This window comes from Stylophora pistillata, chromosome 4 (genome assembly GCF_964205215.1).
Source record: "Stylophora pistillata chromosome 4, jaStyPist1.2, whole genome shotgun sequence".
NCBI lineage: Eukaryota > Metazoa > Cnidaria > Anthozoa > Scleractinia > Pocilloporidae > Stylophora > Stylophora pistillata.
This window is the reverse complement of record NC_142522.1, coordinates 14550730-14576513: the sequence shown is the minus strand read 5'-3', so window position 1 is coordinate 14576513 and position 25784 is coordinate 14550730. Positions and strand designations below refer to the sequence as shown.

The 25784-nt window shown below is 37.9% G+C and overlaps 1 protein-coding gene and 2 pseudogenes across 1 annotated transcript; all 3 read right to left on the bottom strand.

Moving 5' to 3' along the window:
• Positions 1–223: 223 nt before the first annotated feature.
• Positions 224–11207, bottom strand: LOC111320961 (uncharacterized; annotated as a pseudogene).
• On the bottom strand, positions 3718–4685 carry LOC148732571 (uncharacterized). Its single transcript, XM_088758528.1, has 2 exons — positions 4075–4685; positions 3718–3893 (listed from the first exon to the last, which is right to left on the bottom strand). Exons 1-2 carry the CDS (start codon positions 4451–4453, stop codon positions 3766–3768), a joined length of 507 nt encoding a protein of 168 aa, XP_088614654.1. The 5' UTR covers positions 4454–4685; the 3' UTR covers positions 3718–3765.
• LOC148732570 (uncharacterized) lies at positions 6130–8273 on the bottom strand (annotated as a pseudogene).
• Positions 11208–25784: the final 14577 nt, after the last annotated feature.

Below are 25784 nucleotides of genomic sequence, written 5' to 3'. Positions count from 1 at the left end.
TAGACGGTGCTATGTACTCTATGAGCTCTGCTTCGTTGCAGAGGAACATACCAAACTGTTTTCAGTTATGGTTTTGTTCACCATCATTGGAAACTGTTGCCATTAAAAACTTGATCAAAGATCAAAATTTTACAATTAAAGGCGAAATTTAATTCCTTGAAACATAGTTTTTGGCCAAAGTAAATATAAGCAACAATAAGGTACACTTGATTACAACGCAGTGTAGTGATGCCATCATTTTTAAGCAGCAAACAACAGTTTTCTAAAGGTGAACTCCAGGAGAGCAAAAAAATTCACAACCTTCGAGTGCATGTTGAAAGGGCCATAAGGAGAATCAAGGAGTTCCATTACTTTGATAGGGTAATCCCACTGACTATGGCAGGCCGTATAAACCAGATATGGACAGTGTCATGTCTAATTACAAACTTTCAGGGACCTTTATTTCATGAATAACTTTAAAAAATAATGCTTACTTGATTTTAAGGGGAGGTGCCCATACACATTTGTTCAAAAGTGTTATCTTTCTATGCTATCCTTTTTTTTTCTAGAGATGTTTATCCTGAAGGGAGCAAAGGGGGAAAATGTTGAATTTCACAGCCTATAATAACATGTACATGTTAAAATTAACATTAGAGTTGAATCACATTCTTTTGCTTTCTTATTGCACTCAGGTAAACAAGGTTCTAAGGCACACAGAGGATTGTTACATGTAATTAAACATATTGCTGATAATTTTAAAACCTTTTTGGCTCAAAAGATATTGCAAATATGTATATATTGTTTACTTTCAACATTTGGGCTTAGGATTAATTCACCTGACTAAGATATGAGATAATAAAATCTTTAGTTGTTCACAGCAAACATACTTTTTGAAAATGGCAACTCAAAATCAGTCTATAAAAAAGTGACAAATTATGATACATACATACGCACACCCAGTCATGGCACTTTTCCTTTGACACAATACAAAACCATCCTTATGTCATTAAATTCCCCACAAAAATATTAATTCATTAAACACGAGCATTAAGATGAATGTCAAAATAGAAGAGGTTGAGCTTTTCAAGCATCTCTGAGAAAAAGATGGGATAAAAATAAACTCTTTCACAGTCACGCCGGGCCAGCGCGCGTCTCAAAAGTGCATTTAGGCGCCTGCTGTAGCTCCTTGTTCATTCAGGCAGCGGTATTAATGTGAAATTCAAGTTAAAGATGGCGGCCAATGTGAAAATTATAAACGAAGCCAAGAAGATTTTACGGCCTCTGCGTGATGATGTTGATAACTTTGTCCTGTTTGAAAACGAAGTTGAGGAAAACCTAATGAGATTATTGGAGAAGCATCGAAATAATCAGAATTCGATCGAAAGAATGCGAAATTCGGTCATCGATGTTGGGTCGATGAGTGCAGGGGAAATGACCATCTTGCTGAAAAAGTTGCATAGGCGACTAAGTTCGCGGAATAAAGCCCATAATCCTTGGACTGTCCTAGTCACAAGGGATTTGCCAATGCAAATATTCACTTTTCTTCTGCGTAAGGTAAAGAAGGCAAGGTCCACTTACGGTCACAGGAAAAAATTTAAGATTCCAGTGTTGGGAAATAGTGTGTTTCTTATTGGTATATTTTTGGTTTATCTTTGGAATAAGTGAATGACATACTAATGTTGGTAAAGTGTTATGTATCCCAACATTGGCGAAACGAAAATAAGATGCCAATATTGGTAAAGAGGGATCCAACATTGGTTAAACAAGATAATATACCAATATTGGTAAAAATGAAACCAACATTGGTAAAACAATATGCCAATATTGGTATAGATGAAACCAATGTTGGTAATAGGAAAATAATTTTCCAATAGTGGAATGGAGGAATCCAACATTGGTAAACAGAAAATAATATACCAATATTGGTGTGGAGCAATGCAATGTTGGTAAAACAAAAATTATATGCCAATATTAGTATAGAGGAATCCAACTTTGGAACAGAAACAAAATAATATGCCAACATTGGTAAAAGTAATTTTTTATTATGTACCAACAATGGAAAATTACAAGTTAGTACGATGGGAAGCAAGGTTTAGTTTCCAACATAGAGAAATATCCTTGATATATGTAAAAACCATTAATTTTTTTTAAAATCTGTAATAGAAATGAGTTACATGCATATGTATAGCAGTGTGGCACTTATACATTAAAATAAACAATTCCAACACTTTGGAAATATGTTGGTAACTAATAACATGCATTGTAAGTGAAATGCACACATTTAAACAAAATGTGCTTCAAAAAACACATCTTCCAAGTCTATAAACTTCAAATTTTAAGCCCTTTAAGGAGGATTTCTCTTACCGACTGATTTAAACCAAATACAATATTACTTCTCCTTCAGCAAGATAACTGGGCTATCTTCCTTGCTTTTAACACAACATTGGATTTTGACAACAAGTCATTTGTCAATTTAACTGGAACAAGGCATTTATAGTCTCTACATTAAGAAGTATAAGGGACTTCAAAACGACCAGAATAGCTTGAAAAAGAAGAGTCAGTGGTTATTGAATCTGTATCTCCATTATCATCATACTCCTCTAGGTCTGGATAATTACTCTTAAGTTGATCCTTCTTTTTGCATACAATAATTATCTCTCTTAAGATTCAAGAAGTTAACCTCAACACCTTCCACAGGACTTCTGACCTCAATGTAGCCTTGACTGATAAGTGCTTTCGCTATCTTTACAGATAATGGATATTTTCCCAATGAACGATATTTGACAGTTTATTTCTTGGCTAGAGGATAAAGATGCTTTACAACTGTAATATCTTGCATTGAATTAATTTCAAGAAAAGTTAGAACTACAATAGCAGCAATTTTATGTGGTGATATCATCCAGGCTTGAACTTGCTTTGCAGCTGCTTACTTTGTCAGCAGGGTCAAAATCTAGTTTATCTATAAAAGGAAGAAAAAAGAAAGGCATGTTACTGGACCATGCAATACATTTAATTACCATACGTTTTTAAACTTTATTAATGCATATTTATTCAAGCGACAATTCTCACAAAATATCATACTTAAGGGATTACATTTACCTTACTCTGCTGTATTACATGTAGACTCACTAGCCCTAGATCAAGAGCAGGGCTTTTTGGCCCTCTTTGCAGGTGTGTGTTCAGCCTGTTTTCAGTGGAGAAAAGCAATTATTTGAAATCAACAACAATAATGAACGTGTAGAAACCTTAGCAAACCTTGGAACAGTTTTTGTTAATTAACCATTTTGTGGAAAAGTCTTGAATTGAAAGGACAAAAGGAGAATTGTTTGTGAAGAAATTCTAGCTATGTGGCTGTAGAATGTTACATGCAGCATTTAGAAAGCATCCATGTATTACTCTCAAATGCTTTAGTACCCCTGCAAAAGGTAAAATGTGACTCCAGGCTACCCTCAAATGTTGGCAATAAAGTGCTTGTTATTCTTACAATTTGTATGGGTAGTTAAAAAAATTGTTTGAAAAACATTGTAAACCAAGTTAGCTTCCCAAAAAATCCAGAGAAAATGGTGATGAACACTGCCAGAATATCTGTTCAAAAAATTGTCTCCATAAGTACAACTTAGGGAAAGCAAAATTACCAACAGAAGGTCACAAATTAAATATTGACTTATTAGCCTGCGAGCTCACAGGCTATGACAAAAAGACTTAATTTATTTATTTATTTACTTATTTATTCTTAGGAATATGTAGTTCCAGGAAATTGCGAAGTTACTGGTACATGTAAGCTTATTAAGACTTAAGCTTCAGCTTAGTAAGCTTAAATACCGCAGCTAGTTTTAGCTTACTTGAAAAAAGGGCTGTTCCCTCTTTAAATCCCTGGAAAGTGAGGCAGTTCTTCACGTCCTCCACAGTCCAGCCTGAGTTAATAACACGTAGAAACTACCACGTTACATTTGTGAGAGCAAAACGGACTTGAATTGAAAAGTTAGCTTGTTCAAACTACCAAGAACTATGCAGGATCGATGGTGCCCAATGCAGGTTATTAAGCAGCAGAGTAAAGCGACGTATTACTCATTTTGGCTTCTAACAAAAACTCACATTTAACATATTTCGTCTTCCACATGTCCAGGCCATCAATACCGGCTTCCACTTCGCTGCAAGAAGAGCTAGAAGCAAGAGCTTCGGAAGCCATTTTTCCTGCCCACACGAAGTTGAATGAACAACGAAGGCGCGAAACTATTGCGCATTTTGCCTGCGCATAGAGAAGAACTGGCACGAGTTTTGTCCCCAGATCTTTCTCGACATTGAAGAGTGTTTCAGGTTTCAGAGAAACACGAGTACGGAAAAGCGCAGTATTTTTAAATGTTCGAAAACCCCAGTAGCGAGGAACTTTACGTCGAAAGGTCAAGCACATGTTCATTGCCCTTGTGAGAAGTGCGAAGATCGAGCGGTTTACCCAATGGTTGCATGGCGTCATACTCGAAAACGGGTCAGGTATTCTGATGCAAATGTGGATGATACAGATAGTACCAAATTTAGCTTTTCATCACTACTTGCCAAATAAACACCGCATTAACAGTGTAAAGAAACTCCATTCCATTCTTCACAAGGTTCTACAATAATCATTGGCCAGATTGATACAGTGTATGCATGCTTGAATGCTTTCAATAAAATTATAGCTACATTTAATTTCTATCTGTACATGTGTCTAACATTGAATTCAATGATGGTATACCATTGGTACCTCATGGTATATGTGTTTAGGAATTCCAATAATCTTCCATTATTGGTATGTATCTTGCTTGAACTCCCAATCATTATCCAATGAATTGCCAATATTGGCAGATGTTATAGTGAAATGTTCACCTAAATTGGTATACCATTGTTATCTTATTGGTAAATCTGTTCGGGAATTCCAATAATCTTCCATTATTGGTTTGTATCTTGATAGAACTCCCAATCATTATCCAATGAAATACCAATATTGGCAGATGTTACAGTTAAATTTTGATTGAAATTGGTATACCATTAGTATCTTGTTGGTAAAGGTGTTCAGGAATTCCAATAATCTTCCATTATTGGTATGGGTGTTCTTAGGTTTACCAAAAATAATTTATTATTATCCAATAAAGTACCTATGTTGGCATATCTAAATTTACATTTTTTTGGTATATCATTGGTATAATATTGGTAACCTTGAAAATAACCAATAATATGCCAACGGTTGATTATCATCCCACATATTTACCAATGTTATTCCGACTTGGAATCTTAAATCTTTTCCTTTGGGTGTCACCCATTCGGGAAGCAGATTCCTGGATATCATTATTTACACCGAAGAGAATCGACTGGTTAGAGATATATCTCGACTTTGCAACGTGAACCGATAAGCAATCCTGGAATATTTTTCAAAGAGATTTCAGGGTCCCAGGATAGGAAAGGCAAGGGTGGTTGTAAGTGCTAAAAAGCCATTTACCTTGTCTTACTCGAGGAAAGGGTCATTTGTTGTAATTAAATGCTACTGCAAGTTTACAAATGCATGTGGATGTATTTTTGAGAGTTGAAGTTGACTATTGTATTAAAAACTAATAGACTGACACTTTATTGCTTGAGTTTTAAATTTATTGTTTAATGAGTAATCTGCCAAAACTTATGACCCAATATTTTTCAACAAGTTTAAAAAAGTGTACATTTATGGGTCATCATAAATAAATAAATGTATGTGGATAATGTATTTAAACATGTACATGTTTCCCACAACACAATGCACTTAATGTGTTATCTGTTACAACTTTTGGCAAATTTCTTTAAAATAATTATGAGAGGGAACATTATGGGTCATCACAAATAAATAAATGTGTGTTTACTAGAGCAGTTTTCATCCAAGTGTCAAAAGCAAACAAATTTCATTGTACTCAAAATCCCTGATACCTCCCTAATGCCTGCAACAATCAATAACTTTGGTTTCTCTATGGTTTAACATTGGGTGAGTAGTCTAATGGCTAAGTGATTAGTTTGGTTTTTGCTTCACAACACTAAATTGAAAGCCACTTCAAATAAACAAATCAATAAGTGTTTCCCACAACACATTTGAGCCACATGTGGCCTGCTACTCTGCAAGTCCACTACAAGTCCTGCATGGACAAGTATTTCTCATTTCTTTAATGTCCTAGTGTCACCTAACAGCTGTGGCAAAACTTTTCCCTGCTCAACACTCTGTTGGATAAATTTCATAATTGGATCTCCACAGAATGTACATTTTTCATCAGAGGGACTAGCTTTTTCTAGATTGCAGTAGCGAAACCTTGGGTCACAAAACACCCTGTCTGGGATGTATACAGCAGTATCCTTGTATTTATTAAGGTTGAAGCCTTGTTGAGGAAGCCACACTAACATAACAAACTCATGTTTGAAAATCTCGTACCAACGTCTTTTATAAAATGTGTTTTCACTTAGTTTTTTTCAACGCAATTTGTTTTGCCTCCCTCCTTTCCATTATTACAAGACCGAGCCCTTGCCCATATTTCTCATGTAGCTCTTAACTGAGAGCAGGAACGATGTGTCCAATTGTCCACACAGTAGGATTTACAGAGGTAGAGAGAAACAATTCATTCACCCTATAATAGTCACGAACACTGATGCTCAGTTCTGTAAGCTGGTCAACAGTAATATCAAACCTACTGAAGAGTGAAACACAATCCCTTAGTCTCAGTCCAAGGTATGCAAAAATCAGAACTGTTTTTGTTTGTTGGTGAGAATCATTTTCACCACTAAGCCATTTAATCAATCTCATAAAATTGGGGCAAAGTAGCCTGGAATCTTTTCCAGTAAATCTATACTGGAGATCCTGACCCTTACCCTGTATTTCATCGTACCACTTCTTTACCTCTCTTGTCAAACATTTGGCCTTTACCTCAAACTTCAGTGCAGTTTCAACTCTACAGAAAATGCTATCATTTGGAATATCTGCAAACTTTTTGGAGCTGTCTGGAAGAGTTGACTTTCCTACTGCCTCTTTCAGAACCCCCTTGAAAAAATACTGCCAGGCATTATTCTTAATATGTAAAGGCTCCACATGGGCGAGATCAATCAATTTCCCGATTAAAGGCACAAATTCTTGGCGACTTTTCTTGCGTGCAATAAATTCTGTGACTTTGCTCCGAAATTGTTTCTCCTTAAGTTGTTTCTCTGACAAGGATATTTTAAATTTCTCAACCTCATTTGCAATTTTGATCCTGTCTTCATACTTCCAAGGCTTCCACATGGTCTGTGTCCTTGGTTGCTGGATGGTACTTCTCTGTGACAAACTTAGGTGGGATAAAAATGTTCCCTTTAAGTCAGAACAGTTGTCTTTTGAAACGTCTGCAAAAGTTGAGAAAAATCTTGCACTATTGGGCAGTTCACCCCCCAGCATAGCATCTTCATGTCATTTGGCAATTTCGCACATTTGAAGGTTACATGGAAGCCCTCAATTTCAAAGACTTTTTTCTCTATCTCACTAATTCTTTGCAGAACAACTGAAAGTACTTGCGTACAACTGGCGAAGTTTCTTCACAATTATCCCCAAAAATAATAAAGTTGTCATTGCTTGATGCAACCCTCTTACCAATATTAATAAAACTTAGAGGAAAGGAACAAGCACTCTCATTCTTCTCAAATGGGCAGCAATCCCCACCAACTGCAAACAAAAAAGTATCTTCAGTTTTGCCAAACCACTGAGAGGTTTCCTTTCTGCCTTTTCGGAGGTAAAATTTTGCTAAGCGTGGCAAATACTCAATTAACTCTTGAAAGGAACCTGTTGTTGTTTCATCTTCCATAACACCTTGAAACTGTTCTTCTAATTTGTACACATTTCCAAAGCTGATTTGGTTGATTTCTTTGACAAGCTTGTTATAGGGCATCAATTTTGGAATAGGGCAGTTTGGCATCACAGTAATAGCTGACATCCTGTTTCTCATAGTTTGATTTTTTTTCATTGATAATGCAAGTCTTACAGATTTATATTTTCGCTTGCCCATTACACCACTGCCGTAGAAAACTGCAATGCTCCTCTTTACATTTTCTGGTGAGCTTTAAAAAGCTTTTGAAGTTTTCTTAAATACAGCTGAGACTACCTTCTTTGTTAGCATTTTCTGATTTAAAACATAATCTTTCATTATATCTACTTTACATCTTTTTGCTAAGGTGTGAAACATCCCATGAAAGGCTGGTGTCAGGTTATTCCCGGATCCTCCATGGAGGTGGGAAGCAGTTTTCACTGTTTCCTGCCGTCTTTTTGCTGCTGTTCTTAATGGCATATTTGATTTCCCATCCACCAAAATAGTTGGAGATCTTGTTCGTGAACTAATATCAGTGTTAACCGGTTGTAACTGCAAAGAAAAATACCTCATTACCTCCTTTTTCTATACGGCAGTGAAAAAATCATCTCAGAGTAAGGAATATTCTATCAACCTGAACATTTTGAGTTTCATGAGTCAATTCTCTCAATATTTCCCCTGAATCACTAACCTTTGGGTAACAAAAATTGAATTAATCATTCACTTCCAAAATGTTCATTCCACAAGTAAAACAAGAGCTAACAGCAATTAATTAATAAATTATCAAAGGTGGCTATTTATAGGTGTAGCATTTTCCAGGAATGATGAATAAATCAGAAGTATTTCAAAACATGAAAAGAAAGTAAACTTTCTTTAATCTCAAACTAACAGAGTAGCTTGTTCAAAGCTAATATCTTCAAGTTAACTACTCTAAAAACCAATTAACTTAAAATAATCATTATTATATATCACAAGCAAAATAACTAGCTACCTAAATAACTAACTAATGTAATCTAGCAGTGTATACCTACATGTAATGTACTTAAAAACATAACACAGAATATCTTGTTGCTTATTACCAGCATATATCAGTTAACTATGCTAATATGACTCAATAACTACATGAAAGTCCTCACTGATTGACCTTAATTAACTAACCTTTGATTTTAGTCTATTAATTTTTCTCGTGTTTGAGCTAAGCTCTGCCTTCAAACTTCTACACTGTTCTACTGCTGTCTGCCTCGCTTCCTTTTGGGCCTTCATAAAGGCACTAACATCGAATCGAGTGTTCTTAGTGTGTGGCATAATGCAAACAGTTCGCCTAGTGCAATGCACAAGACACTGTTATGCGTTTAGCCCGGGTATTCACATATAAACCAAAATTCAGTAAAGCAAAAACAATACGATTCTTCTCTAGGTCTCAAAGATGTAAAATATTCCTTTGAAATGCTGTTGTTTGGAAAACTGTAAAATTCTATCGGAGCCAAAAACTTAGCTTTGTAGTGTCGAGCAAATCTACGCCATTAGACCAAGGAAGTCACTCGCAGAAAATCCGCTCTTCGACAGCGAAACCATGACATGTTTGGTATCTCCTGAAAGCTAATGGAACAAGCTACCACATTCTCTTGTGAATGACGCAACACAGCGTCCTCAGAGGGCGGGAGGACCCTTTAGTTTTACCAAACTTTACTCATCCCCAGTCTTCTCTCGGAAATTCCGAATTCTGCCGCAATTTTTTAAAACACTGCAATGCTGCTTTGTGACGCGCGTTGGCCCGGCGTAAGTGAAACTCACTCTGACAAAAGACAAACAAATCCTCCCAAGAACTGCCTGTGAAACCAATACAACCCATGATTTGATAATAGTATACATGAGTTTTTTTCAGAATGTATACTCCAGTTCTACCATTATATTTTAAGTAATTTAAACCAGACAAACAGTCTGATGGTGAGCATTTAATTTCTAGCAATCCCCATGGCTCATTCTCAGAAGGGTCAAACTGCCCTGCCAAATTGATGACTATACTTATTTGCTGCCTCGTCTTCCTGCTGAATGCCATATCGCATGGCAGCTGTTTGCACCACTTTACCCCGTAGCAGACGGGTTTAAAGCGTCTTGTGGTCTTTCCTTCGTGAACAGATCGCTTTAAAATTTGAGGCAGTCAACTGGTACTTTCTTAGGCGATGCAAGTCCCGAGACATTGATTGGTCTGTTGTCATTTGCTCATACTCGCGAGCTTGATCTAAAGATACTGCAAGGGAATTGAAATGCAGCAACTCTTTCTCAGGGAGGACTGTTGGCTGGTACCTCAGTTCCGGGAAGTCAAAATTTGGCACTAGATTTACAAGGTTTTCAGAGCTTCTTTTACTTGTTTGCTGCTGCTGATAGGAGAGGACAGACCCCCGTGGAACCAACCCATACCTTGTCTCAACTAGAGGAATGTCTTCATCTTCATCTGGCCAAATCCTCAAAAACCCAGGCTTGGGGTCAAGTTCTTCAAACAATGGAATGAGGGTACTACGTAGATTGAGGGAAGCAAGCTGTTCCTCAAAAGCCTTGTATACAGTACAATGAACCCCTGACACTTTCCGTTTAATTTGTTTAACCTGGGTAGCTTGCTGAGAAGAGTTCTCCGCCTTCTGAACCACAACATCCATGACTGGCCTTGGACTAACTCTTTCGGTTCTGGAAGGAATATGCCAAATCTAGAAATCAAACATTGAAACGAGTATTATCACTTGTGCCTTAATCAATTTAAGTACAACCTTTTGCAAATATTCGAAACGATATGTAAGCCTAATTCAAGTAAAAAAAGTACTGGTAGTTATTAATTTTTTCTTAACAATTTTATTGACAAATTTACCTGCGGTTTGGAGGTTTTAGAAACAACAGGTGGCACACTTTTCAACCGCAGCATTTGGTAATGAGCCAGGGTGTACATGAAGCCAATAACGTGGTGGCAAAGGCCCTGACCGGCGGCACAGCTGCACAGAAACGACTCCACTTCGACTTCGTTTTGACGCTTGAATACTACATAAAGTCTGTGTGGCTCTTCATTCTTCTTCATGCTTCTGAGACATTTTGCTCGGACTGTAATTCCCTCCTCTTCCTTAGCAAGCTTAACTGTGAGAAAATGAGATATTTTTTGTATGTTTCGACCAGACACTAAACTTCGATTGCTAATGAAGGCACGAGTAACAATCATTGAGCAATGACGCTCAGCGCAGCTACAGCTGGAAGCTTACCTTCGACATCGTGAATATATGACTTGCAGAAGAATTTATATCCCCTTGTCAATGTCTTCTTCACTGGAAGGTTTTCAGCAGGCAATTTTTCGACAAAGGCATTCGTGAGCAACGGTATGTCCACCAGATTGCGGTGCCAAAACTCTAAAGTACTCATCGAGTCCGCCATAATTGTTTTTAAACACGCGTGGCCTCGCTTTCATGCGAAAAATGGTAACGTAGCATCCAACATGGCGTGACTGCGATTTAGGCGAATTTAAAAATACAAATAAAATTTTAAAGTTGAGTAACTTGTCAAACAGAGGTAAAGTCATAGGAACGAGTGTTAACTTACAGCCCATGATTATTAAGCCGTGAAATTTGATACACAACTAGCCAAAGGTCTCTATAATTCCTGTAAGTATGAAACAATTTCATTGAAATTTCAGCGGGCGACGATGGGCTAGATGGTCAATTAAGTTCCAAAAAAAATTTTGTTTTTTGACATGACCAAAACATACACTTCATGGGAATCATTTTGATGTATCATTAACGAAAAACCGATAAAATCTGAATTTTTTATGAATTTTTTAAAAAAGAGATAGGTCCGCAACGCGTACTTTATTGACACGATAAGTTGAAAAATTCATGAAAAATTCCCAATAAAACTGATAGCACTAAACAATAGCTTATGGAATGAACAAAGATACTAAGCACAATGTGGGATAATTTAGACCATTTTACATAATTTTCTGGCTCTATGAAAAACATGGGTAAAATGGCCCTTTTTGTTTAAAAAATGCTGTCAAAAATTTATCTTTAGAGGAAAGAGCACGAAACTAACATCCAAAAATAACCAATTATAAAGCTTTTTTGTGATGTATAATTTTCAATTGCTGGATATATTGCAGAGTGTAAAATCATGTTTGAAAGCCGTTTTGAGGCTTCCTGCCAAATGGTTTATTGGGCTGTTTTTGGGAGGCAACCACGTGACACCATGTTATTTGCACGCATTTATATTAATATCAAAATGAACAGCAACTCATTGTCTTTGCTAAGATGTATAAATCACAAGTTTTTATGAAGTTCTTGGTAAGATAGAACAGTTATAATAAGAGGACCATTTTTCCCCAAAGTGGTTGATTTCCTCTCGCCCTTGGACCTTTTTGACTCTCTAGCGCCTGCGCATTGAAGGGTTAGGAACTTATTAATATATGAAAATGTTTCCCTTACCAAGACCTTTCCAAGCATACGAAGCATGTTGTTTGATGAAAAGACACGTTAGAGATGTTAAAAAAACTTTTCGCTTGACCTCATCGTTTTTGCACAAATGGAGGCCAACACCAAAAATAGTTATAAAACCCAAAATACTCAACCTCATCACGTGCAAATTGGCACGCAACACAGAAATGTCCACGTTAATATCCTCTAAAAATTTGAGCTCTTAACTTCCAAGAACAAGGATTTTGTAGTGTTCCAAAGATAGTGAAAAATCAAAATTGAGTTATGACGACAACGTCTAGTGTGATCCTTATACTCCTCTTACATTTTTTTCTTCACCGACGATGATCCTGTTCAACGTTAAAATGGAAGGGCTTAGTAAAAACTAAATTCACTGCACGATGGGGAATGTTGCAGACTCTCACCATGCCAAATTTGGAATTGCCTCGATAATTTTTTCTTGGATTCCCCTTTGATGTTGATCTCCTCTCACCCAACGAACTTTAAACTACAGTATCTTCGTTATTGTATAATGAAATCCAAAGAAACGTAAGAGAATATAAATTCAGGGCAGAAATATTGTGAATATAAAAGGACAACTTATTACAATGAATCGTGGATTTTTTATAGATTTTTAAAAATTCTGGGTTATACGAGAGGAAATCAACAGAAAAGAATGCTGATTTTTTATTAAAAAAAATAATTTGTAAAGGGTACACAACGCGCACGAAAGAGAATAGTATGCACCTTCTTCATATATAATTTGAGTTATTATTTGTTAAATATTAATTGATTACCCTTAAATGTTGATCTCCTCTCGTATGACGGACTTTAAACTACTGTATCGTCGTTATCATTAAATGAAATTGATCGAAACCTAGCAAAATATAAATTCAGGGCAAATACACTATACATAGAAAAGCTTAACTTATAACAAGTAATCCTAATTATTTTATAGATTTTTAAAAATTTTAACCTCAGACGAGAGGAGGTCATTAGGGTTTGAAGCTAAACTTTTTTTTTTTAATAGAAGGGTTAGTAAAGTGTACATACAACGCACGTGCGGGAATTGTCTAGACGTTTCCACTGGCATCGAGGGACATGCCGAAAGTAATTTTCTTGGTTTCCCTCTAATTTTTTATCTCCTCTCACCCACCAACTTTACATTACTGTATGTTCGGTATGTTTCTATGAAATATAATCTAACTTCACAAAATGTTAGTTAAGGGTATAGACATTATGTATACAAAATCGTAGTTTAATTTTATTAATTCCTAATTTTTTTTATAAATTTTTATCACAATCCTGTCTTAACGAGAGGTGGTTGACATACGGATGAACCTAATTTGTGCTAGTTTTTTTTATAGTGACTTACTCATTACTCTCACAGTCTGTTTGCGCTTTTCTTCAACGAAATATGGTACATAGAAAAAAAATCACACTGTAATTCAACTCTAAAACAAAAATAATAAGCTCTTTTCCCATTTGGACGACAGATAGGACTGCGTGGTAATAATTACGTACTACACGAAGTTACAGTGTGAGATATTTTTTAATAATAACCGGTCAATTGCTTTTTAACTATACGATAAGACAGTCGATGAAAAATAATTCTAGGTGCTGCACAGCGCGATTTTACCATAGACTGTCTTGCTGCAAGACCTGCTGGTCCTAGATTTTAATGATTTCTAAACGAGGAACGCTTCCAAAGAATACGAATAACACATGTGTAATTTTGTGATTTAAAAATAACTTATTAATGCAAATCATTTGGTAAATTGTACTCCCAAAGTAAGAAATCACTTAACTTTTGTAGTAATTACTTTAGTTTCAGGAAATGGTGTCGAGTTGAAAAATACTATGTTCCTGAAACATAAAAAAGAAAAAAGGCAGTACCAATTAATTTGACAACCCTTGTGGCAATACATCAAAACCGTCGCCAGTAGATAGTTTAGGATAGACTTCCTTAAGTTTATGTTTCAACTCCGTTGCATTAGCCTTGGAAGAAAAGCAAATTTTTTTCTTTTCCAAACCAACCGCTTGTAGGTTCCATTTCATGTTTTTTGATGCAACTACTTCTACTTCACGACCATCATCGTAGCTAGCGAAAAGTATGCACAGAACTGAAGAGCGAAAAGTGTGCACAGAAGTGATGTCATTCTCTTTGCCCATTGTATGACAAGTACGGGTAGTTACAGCAGGCCGGTTATTACCACCTACAGCACCGGAAAGTAATTCTGTCACCTCTTGCAACAGCTTAATCCCTTGATCGATAGGCGAAGGACTGTTATCATCGTCCATGTGGTCCGCCATTATGACGCGCCTGACTAATTGTTTTAATTCATTGTTTTCATAGTTAAGACAGTTACTTCTTCTCGGGCCATTAAGAATCTCACTGTTACCTTGAGTCTGGAAAATAAAAAAAGTGGTCTAGAAAAAATTGAATTCTGTCCACAAACAAGTTTACGAGCCCTGTAACCATACTAAACCTAAGTGAGGTACTTAAACGTCTCTAAGATTGTTATAGTTTGTTCAGACACTTTTAGCCGTGGCCCCCAAAATATTTTTCTCACCTTGCCTTACACGTGTTAAATTTTTCAAAACTTTTTCAAAAATTTTTCACAACTTCACCTTTTCCTGTTCGTAAGTCCCGCCAAGCCTTTATGGTCATCGGCCCCTGTAACTTTGGCTTATAAATACAGGCGTTTAGTTATACTTGTAAAACTCCCTGAAGAAGTCTACGAGTGTTAGACGAAACGCGTCGGAAAATAAAAGAAGTTTTACAACTACTGTTCGCAGAAGTGCTGCTCACTAGTCTATATTTAAAAAATTGTTTAAAAAATTATTAAAAAATTGTTTAAAAAATTATTAAAAAATTGTTTAAAAAATTAATTTAAAAATTATTAAAAAATTAAAAAATTGTTAATGTCATTTGAGAGTTCATTCCATTTTCTTGGCTGCAATTATCTCCATGACTTGAGTCCATATTTTGTAGTGTTAACTTTAGGTAAAGATAAAACATATTCTTGGCGCCTGGATTGTACAAAAGTTCTCTCTGATTGGATAGTTTCAGGATTCTCACGTAGGATCCCTCAGGCCAAAGGCTGGAATTCAGCAAAGCTCACAGCTCAAAATAGAAACAAGGGTTGTTGATTAACTGAAGTTTATTTCATATGTTCAATAAATTGTAATTACAACAACTTCCAACACCAATCACTCTAGAATCAACTGGTGTCTGACATGCATGCTAAAACGCTGAAATCTGTGACAATTGTGCCAAAGCTTTGTTTGAAGAGCTACATGAAAGGGGTATATTTCTAAGAGCAATTCCAATGATCTTTTGACTGAGAAAAGGGCTATGGGAGGAGTGGTGGACTTAAGTCCATCATCAAAATCAATCCCCAGTGGTTGTGCAACTGCCATGGGCGACTAACTCTCCGCAAGGAAAACTCAAGGGCAATTTTTAATGCGACTTACAAAATATTTAATGTCAACAATTGGTGACAGCGGTCGGCATAGATGAAACGAAACGGTTAAAACTGCAAAGAATATAGCTAAATACACGTAGGAAAACTACAACGAAATAATGATGAAACTACATAGTACAAACTTACATTTGTTGCGATACTGACGAGTTACTGCCTAATGGTGAAAAAGCTGCACAACGTGCGGTACAATGAAATACAGTAGAACTTACTGGGTAAAACTGAACAAACTCCATGAACAATGCGGTTTAAATACATGCTATGTTACGTAATGTTACAAAATGACACACCATAACACATGCAAAATTTCTGCGACAATTAGTGCTGTTTGTAAAAGAACAATGAACAAAAGAACAAGACGTTTGCGATTTATAGGTTGGGCAGGTAGGCTGGCACCAATATTTGCTGGAGCTCACTGACTTGTTTCAACTGCTCTACATTTCCTCTCAACTTCTGCATTTGGAATTCTTTGTCATTTGACCTCATCCAATCATAGAGCTGTACCGCTCCTCAACAGGATCTGAGAAAAAGGTGGAATCGAGGTTCTTTGTACCATTCTTCAATAATGGATAAAGGACATTTTGCTACTGTACAAGATCTTTAGGGCTGCATTTCATCCGTAAGACCCATTTAGCCTCGGCAGATACTTTGTGGTGGGTGTTTATCACTATAGAAGATGGCAATACTCACGGAGACGAACGACAATAAACGAAGCCATGCCTTTAATCATTCCTCAGGGATTCGGGGGAAGCTCCCAAAACTACTTCATACAACATGTCCCTTTTTCTGTAACAATAAAACATGAGGGGCGAACGTGTGACAGAAATAGAATGTGAATTAAAATCATACAGAGCTGACTCAACATTGAGAGCTGACTCAACACTGAAAGACGAAAATGTTTTTTTTGTTGTTGTTGTTTTTTTGTATTAGTAACTCAACCAATGTTCAAAGTTCAAAGTTCATTGTATCTAGGTGACAAAGTCATCCAACCTGCAAGGGCGCACACTAGTTCTACTACTTCGAGTAACAACAGTCTGTTGTGGTTGCGAAGTCACAATGGCTTCCACTGCAGTAGACTTTGGCTGGAGACTTTCACGAATCTGTCTCGTAGTTGGTGCCTGATTCAAAGGAGGATCTGCCGTGGCATCTGGTAATGACTTGGCTGATGACCCTGCACTGGGTGATGGCTGACTCGACGGATTTGTGCCACTGATATCTAATGAGGCCTGCTCTTGGCTAGGATCTTGACAAATAAACTTACGATTCCGTCTGTACAGGTTTTCGCTCTCTGTTTGAATAAGAAAGGAGCGTGGCCCAACTTTTGCCACACATCAACCTTTCTCCCAGAGTGCTTTAGGATTTACAGGCTGAAGCCTTACTGGTTCTGCCACTTGGAGCTCGGGCAATGGTTTTGCATGTTTTTCATATGCTGCTTTGGCCTGCTGTCTTTTTCTTTTGATGTTGTCATACACTCCATCTATGACCTCTGGCTTCAGCAATGCTACATTTGTTGGAATGGTAGTCCTAGTCCTTCGAGACATCAATTTTTGGACTGGGCTCAGTCCATTACTGTCAGGTGTGTTGCGCCACTCGAGCAAGGACATCTGGAGGTCTTTGTTACCTCGCTTTGCCTTCTTTACTAGATTCTTTGCAATTTTGACAAAAGACTCGGCTTTTCCATTGTTTTGGCTATGTAATGGTGAATTTGAAGTGTGCTGAAATTCCCATTCACGAGTAAACTTGGCAAAATGTGCACTGGAATACTGCGGCCATTATCTGTAACCATGTCAGCAATGCCGTGACGTGCAAAGTGGCGTTTGGTTGCATTTACCACTGATTCTGCGGTAGTATCTGATAGGAGATCAAGCTCAAAGTAATCGCTGAAGTAATCAACAGTCACTAAATAGCTCTCATCACCGAGGGTGAAGAGATCTTGTCCAACCTTTGACCAAGGGGTTTCAGGAATTTTGTGGGTCATCAGCGGTTCTTTTTGTTGTCTAGCTAAGAAGTCGTTGCAAACTTCACAATTCTGCACTTGATCTTTTATTTGGTCTGCCATGCTTGGCCAGAATAACACATCACGTGCTCGACGTACACAGGCATCAGGCCCATTATGGCTGGAATGAGCTCTTGCAATCATTTGAGGTCTCCTAGAAGCAGGAACAATCACTTTCATTCGTTTGTACAAGACTCCTTCTTGAACTGTTAACTCTTCTTTGTAGTTCCAATACTCGCGGATACAAACTGGAATTTCCTCTTTAGTAAGCGGCCAACCTGTCATAATCATGTTCATGAGACTTTGCAATGTGGCATCTGTGATTGTGCATTGTTTGATCTGCTGATGGGTGCCTTCTGATGGACACATGTAATCAACTTGATTGATGTTGGCAATCTCTTGAAACAACAATTGCTCCTGGCTGAGCTGAAAGATCTGATACTCTGGGATGTTTTCATGTTGGCTGTGATCAGCTTGTAGGTAAGCTCTACTTAGCATATCAGCAATGTACATCTGTGATCCAGGAAGGTACTTAATATGAAGATTGTACTTCTGTAATCGAAGGAGCATCCGTTGCAGCCGTTTTAGTGTGGAGTGTAGCGACTTCTGGAATATTGGGACCAGTGGCTTGTGGTCTGTCTCCACTATCGTTAATTGTCTTCCGTGCAGATACTGATTGAAACGGCTGCATGCAAACACTATCGCCAATCACTCCTTTTCTATTTGTGCATATCGGTGTTCTACAGCTGACGATGACCTTTATGCGAATGCCACAAGTTGTCCGTTCTGAAGATGCTTGGCTCCTAGGCCAGACTCTGATGCATCGCATTGGATGGTGGTTTCACTGGCTACGTCATAGTATTTGAGCACTGGTGTCGAGCTGATCATATTCTTGATGGTTTGGAATGCTTCTTATTGCTGACTTTCCCACACAAACACAGTATTTTACTCGGTTAGCTTGCGTAGTGGTTCAGACACTTCTGAAATTGTTGTCATAAACCTGGAAAGATAGTTGACACATCCTAGAAGACGTTGGACTGCTTTTTTGTCGTCTGGTTGGGGCATGCTTGCAATGGCCTCCACTTTCACGGGATCTGGTTTAAGACCTTCATATGTGAACGAATGACCCATATAAGTGACTTGGTCTAGCCGCAACCTCAACTTCGTCTTGTTTAACTTCAAATTCATGTTGCGAGCACGATACAGCAAGTTTAGTAAATTGCTGTCATGGGTCCTTTAGGGCATCTTCAATAGTTTCTCCACTGTCATAACACAGAACGTCGTCTGCAATGACTTCTACACCACTGAGACCTACAAGTACTTCGTTCTGACGACGCTGATATTCTTCGGGTGCTCTGCTGATACCTTGTGGCATTCGTAAATACCTGTACCTACGAAATGGGGTCCAGAATGTAGTAACATATGTATGAACTGCGGTTATGAAACGTATATGTGCACGATCCTTCGCAGTAAAGCACTATTTGAAATAGTGCTTTACTGCGAAGGATCGTGCACATATAAGAATGTAGTAAGCAAGGAGCTTTCTTTGTCTAGCTTTATTTGATAAAAGCCATCTTTTGCGTCCAAGACAGTAAATACTTTAGCCTTGGCTAGCTTTGGCAAAACTTCATCGACTGTAGGCATTTGGTACTTTGACCTCTTGATAGCTCGATTTAGATCTCGAGGGTCTATGCATACTCTTAACTTTCCTGGTTTCTGCACTGCTACCAAGCTGCTTATCCAATCGGTCGGCTTGTTTTCTTGGACGATAATCCCTTGCTTCTCCATCTCATCGATTTTTTCCTTAAGCTTTGCTTTGAGTGGTACTGGCTCACGTCGGGGAGTATGCTGAACTAGTCTGATGTCTGGATCGATCTCTGTGTGATACTCCCCGGGAAGGCAACCCAGGCCAGTGAACACATCTTCAAAATCTCTCATGAGTTTGTCAAATGAAAGGGGTTCGTAATTTTCACTGTTTAATGAGTGAATGGACTGGTCTGGTCCTAAACATATCCAACCTTGCTTGATGGACGTGTTGCCGTCTACGATAGGCCAAGGAGCATTTTCCAAGATGTCAAAGGATGTCTCGCATTTGGAGCGACTCTTCAAGCTGACTGTAAAGGTGTAAGATCCCAATGGCTTAACCACACGTCCATCATAGAGTCTTATGTTCCCACCAGGGGCGTCCAACTCGACCTCCCCAACCTCCCCACTCTGCAATATATTTAGGAGGTCGGTATATGACATAGCGCTACATGTTGCTCCTGTATCTAGTTGAGTTGTGATGATAGGGGCTGTACTCAGTGTGAAATGTGAGTGGTACCATGAAAGAGGATTTGCCTATGTTACTGCTAACAACTCCAACGCGTTCAGTGACAAAAATAGACTCATCAGAGTCAGATGCGGACTCACATGCTGGCTCGGCACCCTCTGCATATCCTGGTGTTGCACTTGTGTCATGTACCTTGTTGGCTGGCACACTTGAATCACGATTCTTTTCCAGAAACTTAGCGGCAAAATGTCCTTGTTTGCCACATTTAAGACAAGTTTTTCCTGAGGTGGGACATTTAGCTCTATCATAAGGGTGATTGGTGCCACAGAACTTGCATTGCTTTGCATTTGCTTTGTCTTGTTTACTTTGCTTTGATTCATGTCCTTTCTATTTCCAAGACCCTGTTTGTATGCTGCGTGTACGATATTTTGCGGATCACTCACTGCATCTTTAAGCTGCTCCTTGTGTTTTCTGGACAATTCGCTGGCTCTTAGGGCCTCTATGTATCTTGTTAAATTGGGGACTGGGTGTTCCCTAAGTAGCCTGTCACGAGTAGCTGAATCTCGGGTACTGATAACTAATCTATCTCGGATTAAACTTTCGCAGAGAACCTCGAATTCGCAAGATTCCGCTAGCTAGCGCAGTGTCACAATATACTGGTCAATAGTTTCATGCTCAGTTTGATTGGCAAATCCAAACTTGACTCTTTCAAACAATAAATGTTTTTGAGGCATTAAAATGGTTGCCTAAGGCGGTCAAAATCTTCGCACGATCACTCCTGTCTTCAACGGTTAGAGTAGTAAGACTATTCATTACTATCACACACTCCAAACCCATTATGCCACATAGTGCACCTGCCTGAACTGTCTTAGACTTCTTGTTTAACTCAGTGGCGGTAACATAATATTCCCATGCTTGTCGGAACATTCTCCAATTGGTTGAAACATCATCCTTTACATTCATATGCGGCGGTGGTGGTATGGTATAGACTGACATGATGAAAAGAAGCTTTGTACTCACAGTTCTGGTGCTTTAGAAAGCAGAGATTCAGTATGGTGGCTGCTAAGTTTCCACGTGTTCAGTGCGTAGAGCGCTGCAATACTGCAACAGCGAACTGGCTTTACATGAAATCGCTCACCTCGCAATCTTATACTGTTAATGAACGTTTTTCTTGAACGTGTTCACTCCTGGCACCATGTTTATCACTATAGAAGATGGCAATACTCAAGGAGACGAACGACAGTAAACGAAGCCATGCTTTTAATCATTCCTCAGGGCTTCTGGGGAAGCCCCAAAAACTACTTCATATAACAGTGGGTGTCTGCCAATGCACAGAAATGCGGTAAGATAGATAAGGCATCTTCAGAGAACTGCCCGATACCTACCATCTCGATGCCACAAGGATTCTTACCAACTTTTTCGTTCATTGTGCAGAATTTTGTGAGCCCTCTGGATGTCAAGGACGCTCTGATACGGAGAAGGGATCTGAAAAAGGTAGTTTCTCATAAAATTGGTTTAAAACAGAAGGAGAACTTGATGGCAACAGAGGAATAAGGTTGTAAAGGGCAGCGACTTCAGCTCTTGTTATAGCTTTAGCCATTGCGGCCTCAAGTGGACATTGCTGTGGCATTGTAAGATCATCATCATCTTCAATAACAACTGAAGTGTCTCTAACAAGCTTTGGGGATGTTTGGCGGAAGATGATGCAGAATCAGAGTTTCTTAAGTGCGCGGATTCATCTTAGGAGTCTTGGCTTCAAGCATTACTGTAAAGTTGAGCACTGAAGAGCATGGCTGGCAGATGTTAGATGAGTTGAATCAAGAACATCAAAATTCGTTTGGGTGCAGGTTGCTGCGGATGGATGTTAGTATGTGAACTAAGATGGATTCTGGGATGACAAAGATGCCTGGTATCATCTTGTGGCTGTGGACTTTCTCCAGAGAAATGCTTTCCAAACATTTCACGTGTTTTGGAATCATCAACTTAAGTTCCACGATCTTTGTCAAAGCAATAGGCCAAGAAGTCAGTTCGAAACATTTGCTCAAAAAGACCACCAAGAACTAACACCCAGGATTTCTTTTCCTCCTCCCATGATTTAAAGTCATTACTTGAACTTTTGAACGATAGAAAAAGTGTTTTTTCCAAGGAAAAGAAGGAATCATGATCTAAGGGCTTAGTCTATAAAAGTTGAAAAAGAGTAAACTAAAAAAACCACTAAAAAAATTGTGAATTAAGTTATATTTGATACAATGAAATATATGAAGTTCATATATTTTGAACTGCGGTATTAGATACATATGTTGCACAATCCTCGCAGTAGATAGCGCTATTTAAGCAATAGCGAAAATCAGACCTGAAAAAAATCAGGCCTGTACGGAATTCAAACCACTGACCTCTGCGATACTAGTGCAGCGCTCTACCAATTGAGCTAACAAGCCAACTGGGAGCAGGCCGTTAAGTTGATCCGTAATAAACCCGTGAAAGTGATAAATCAGATACAATGAAATATATGAGGTTCATATATTTTGAACTGTGGTATTAGATACATATGTTGCACGATCCTCGCAGCAGATAGCGCTATTTAAGCAATGGCGAAAATCAGACCTGAAAAAAAATGATTTTTTCAGGTCTGATTTTTTATTGCTCAAATAGCGCTATCTACTGCGAGGATCGTGCAACATATGTATCTAATACCACAGTTCGAAATATATGAACTTCATATATTTCATTGTATCTGATTTATCACTTTCACGGGTTTATTACGAATCAACTTAACGGCCTGCTCCCAGTTGGCTTGTTAGCTCAATTTGTAGAACGCTGCAGTAGTATCGCAGAGGTCAGTGGTTCGAATCCCGTACAGGCCTGATTTTTTTCAGGTCTGATTTTCGCTATTGCTTAAATAGCGCTATCTACTGCGAGGATCGTGCAACATATGTAAGTTATATTTATTGAAACATAGATTTAAAACTATACCCACCTATATTAAGGCAACTTCATACTTCATAGAATAAATGCCTCAGGGATAGCAGCATAGTTGCACACTGATGAGAGGGAATCTGATTCACCAGAAAGAAAACGGTGACATTTTGATAGGTTCTACAGTCATCCAAAGCTGATGTTCACTAAATGTGTGCATGTTTTCATAATTGTATAAGCATCAAAATAAATGTTACCTAGTTGACTTGCAAGACTAGCCAGGCCCAGATAAACCATGGTTTGTTGCCTTAGAATACATTTGGCTATGTAGCTTGTGGAAGGACTCAAATCCTTATCCTGGGTACTAGTAAAAAGAGTGGAAGTGCCAAAGAAGCGTAGTACTGTGGTCACCATCTGGGTGTCCATAATCTCCAGTGCCAAGAAGGGAACTAAACAGCTTCTTCAGCAAAAATCCCCACTCCTTGCACTTAAATGAAAAGACCAAAAAGATAAGTGTGGTATAGCTAAGTCTAACTAAAGAGGAAGTGAGGGTGGTAATTGGTGGCTGGCAGTTCTCTTGAGTGGTTAATTCATAATTATCAAACTTGCTGGTGATGGTAGTTTTAAATCAAAATATAAAACACATAATGGGTCAATCAAAAACTGCAAATCAAAATGTTTCATTTCTCAATTAGAAAGAATTTGTCAATTATCATTGTAGCAATTTTTATCTTACTTTTAAGGCATAATTAGTTTTGACAGATTCTCGCTGGATTCAATCACACAATGAGACACTGTAATGATCCTTGAACTACTAGTACACTCGATAAGTGGTTCAAAAGGTTGAATACACATCCTTGTGCGCTCTTCAAAGAAAGTAACATATCCAAGAATGACATTTTAATTCAGCTTCAGGACTTTCCATATAATATCGGGTCACTTTCTCAAGGAGTAGTGATATTTCTACTGTGTCTTCAAAATTCTGCAGAACCTTCCTTTCAGTAGACTTTGAAGAGCAATCCTTTGTAGAATATCCATCTGTGACTTTACAAGAAATGCACATATTATGACACATACTGCTTAAAGAATTACAAAACTACTTGGTATTTGTCAGGTAAATGAAAATTACCTGAAAAGAATATATCTTGACTTAAAAAAAGAACTGGTTGTTTAAATCAGTTTCATCGGCTCTTTCATGCTTTGATCTGGCTGTCACTGAGAAACATGGCTCTTCCGTATGTTTCATATGCACCAAATCAGCTTATTCCTGCTAAAGAGCATTGGGGATGCTGATAAAAAAAAGACCAGACGCAGGTGAATGAGAACCATATATGACACAATGAATTAAATCAAATACAAACAAATACCATACCTGAAAAATTCTTCAAAATGAAGTCATCGACAGCTGTTTTTTTTTTTTTTACTCCAGCCATGTACTACCTCAAATTTGGCGTGATGCCATTCCACTTTCATAAAACTGAACTGATCATAAGTTGATGGAATAATTAAAGCAAGGAAAGTATCAAGAAGAATAATTGTTAAGGCTATTCCTCAACAAGGTTTTATGTTAGTCCGTTCCGTTCCTAATTTTTTTTGTATGTCAGTAGACCACAATCCTTCAGTAGTAATTTTTTATTTTTGAGCCCCTTTAAGCACGTGGAAAAGCGCTTGTGAATGATTTAGGTACGTAAAAACTGTTTTCTTTTCTTTCGTTTACCGCCTTTCATCATGTGGTTTTTACGGCTCCCTGAGTCTCGTAATTTATGATGAAAGGGCGACCGGATGGTTTTGTAAACATTGGAATTCTTCGCCGTCATTAAATTCGTAGGGTTAATGAGCTGTTCTGTTGTTATTCACCATCAACGCCGCTATATGTGTCCGACCCGGACAATAATTACCCTTATTGCATCACAAAATGTACAAAATTATACACCATGTCTTTTCCCACCAAGAAGGAAGTCTTCATAATTTTTTTGTTGAGAAGAAGCAGCAAGGCTTGTAATCAAGAGTCATTGCAGAAACAGGATATATAAGGAAACAATTTCAGAATATACTTTGATATTCATAACACATGAGAAAGACAGTAAAAAAATGGTGTCTCAGGAAAACTAACTTTTCTACATGATTTAACTTAATTTAAACAATGCCTCAATGTTATCAAAATAATGAAATAATAGGCGCTGTATGGAACGTTTTTTTCCCGTTTTTTCGATGAGTTACACTAGCTACAGCACAGATTTTGGATTTATTCAACAGGAAGTTTTGGCTACTTTGATCAATTAATTCCAAACTATGTCATTTTCCAATTTACTATTTCCCTTATCTTTCTAACTCTCCAAATTACCTGTTGCCATCGACCCATATTCCATGTTTTTTTATGACATCTTTCAGATTTTGAGATTCTCAAGTTAGTGTCTAATCAAGTAAAAGAAAAAACTTAAAAGACAACAACTTGAAAACGCACCCCAAAAGATGACCCCAAGGAGTTCCAGACCATTCATATGGTAGTTTTTCTTCCACAGTCCACTTTCCTCCTAAGGTAGATTTGTTCCTGACCCTGCCCCATCCATTAAGTGAAGCATTTGTTTGGATGGTTACTGTTTGGTTGCCATGTGAATTGGGGCAGGACTGACTGGATAAGTTAGATATTTACCATTTAATGTGCTGTGTGGAGTTTTCAGAAAGGTGGATAATTGCATGGAAGTAACTTTTTTTCATGTTTAAGGGCAGCTGCCTTTTTATTGTCTAGTACCCTGTAATATATTCTGCTATGTTCTGCAGCGGGACAACTAGCTACCATTTGCCCAATAACTGTTGACAGTTCTCTAACTGACATGGGACTTTTGCTCAGTAATTATTTGTAGGATTGATTGAGCT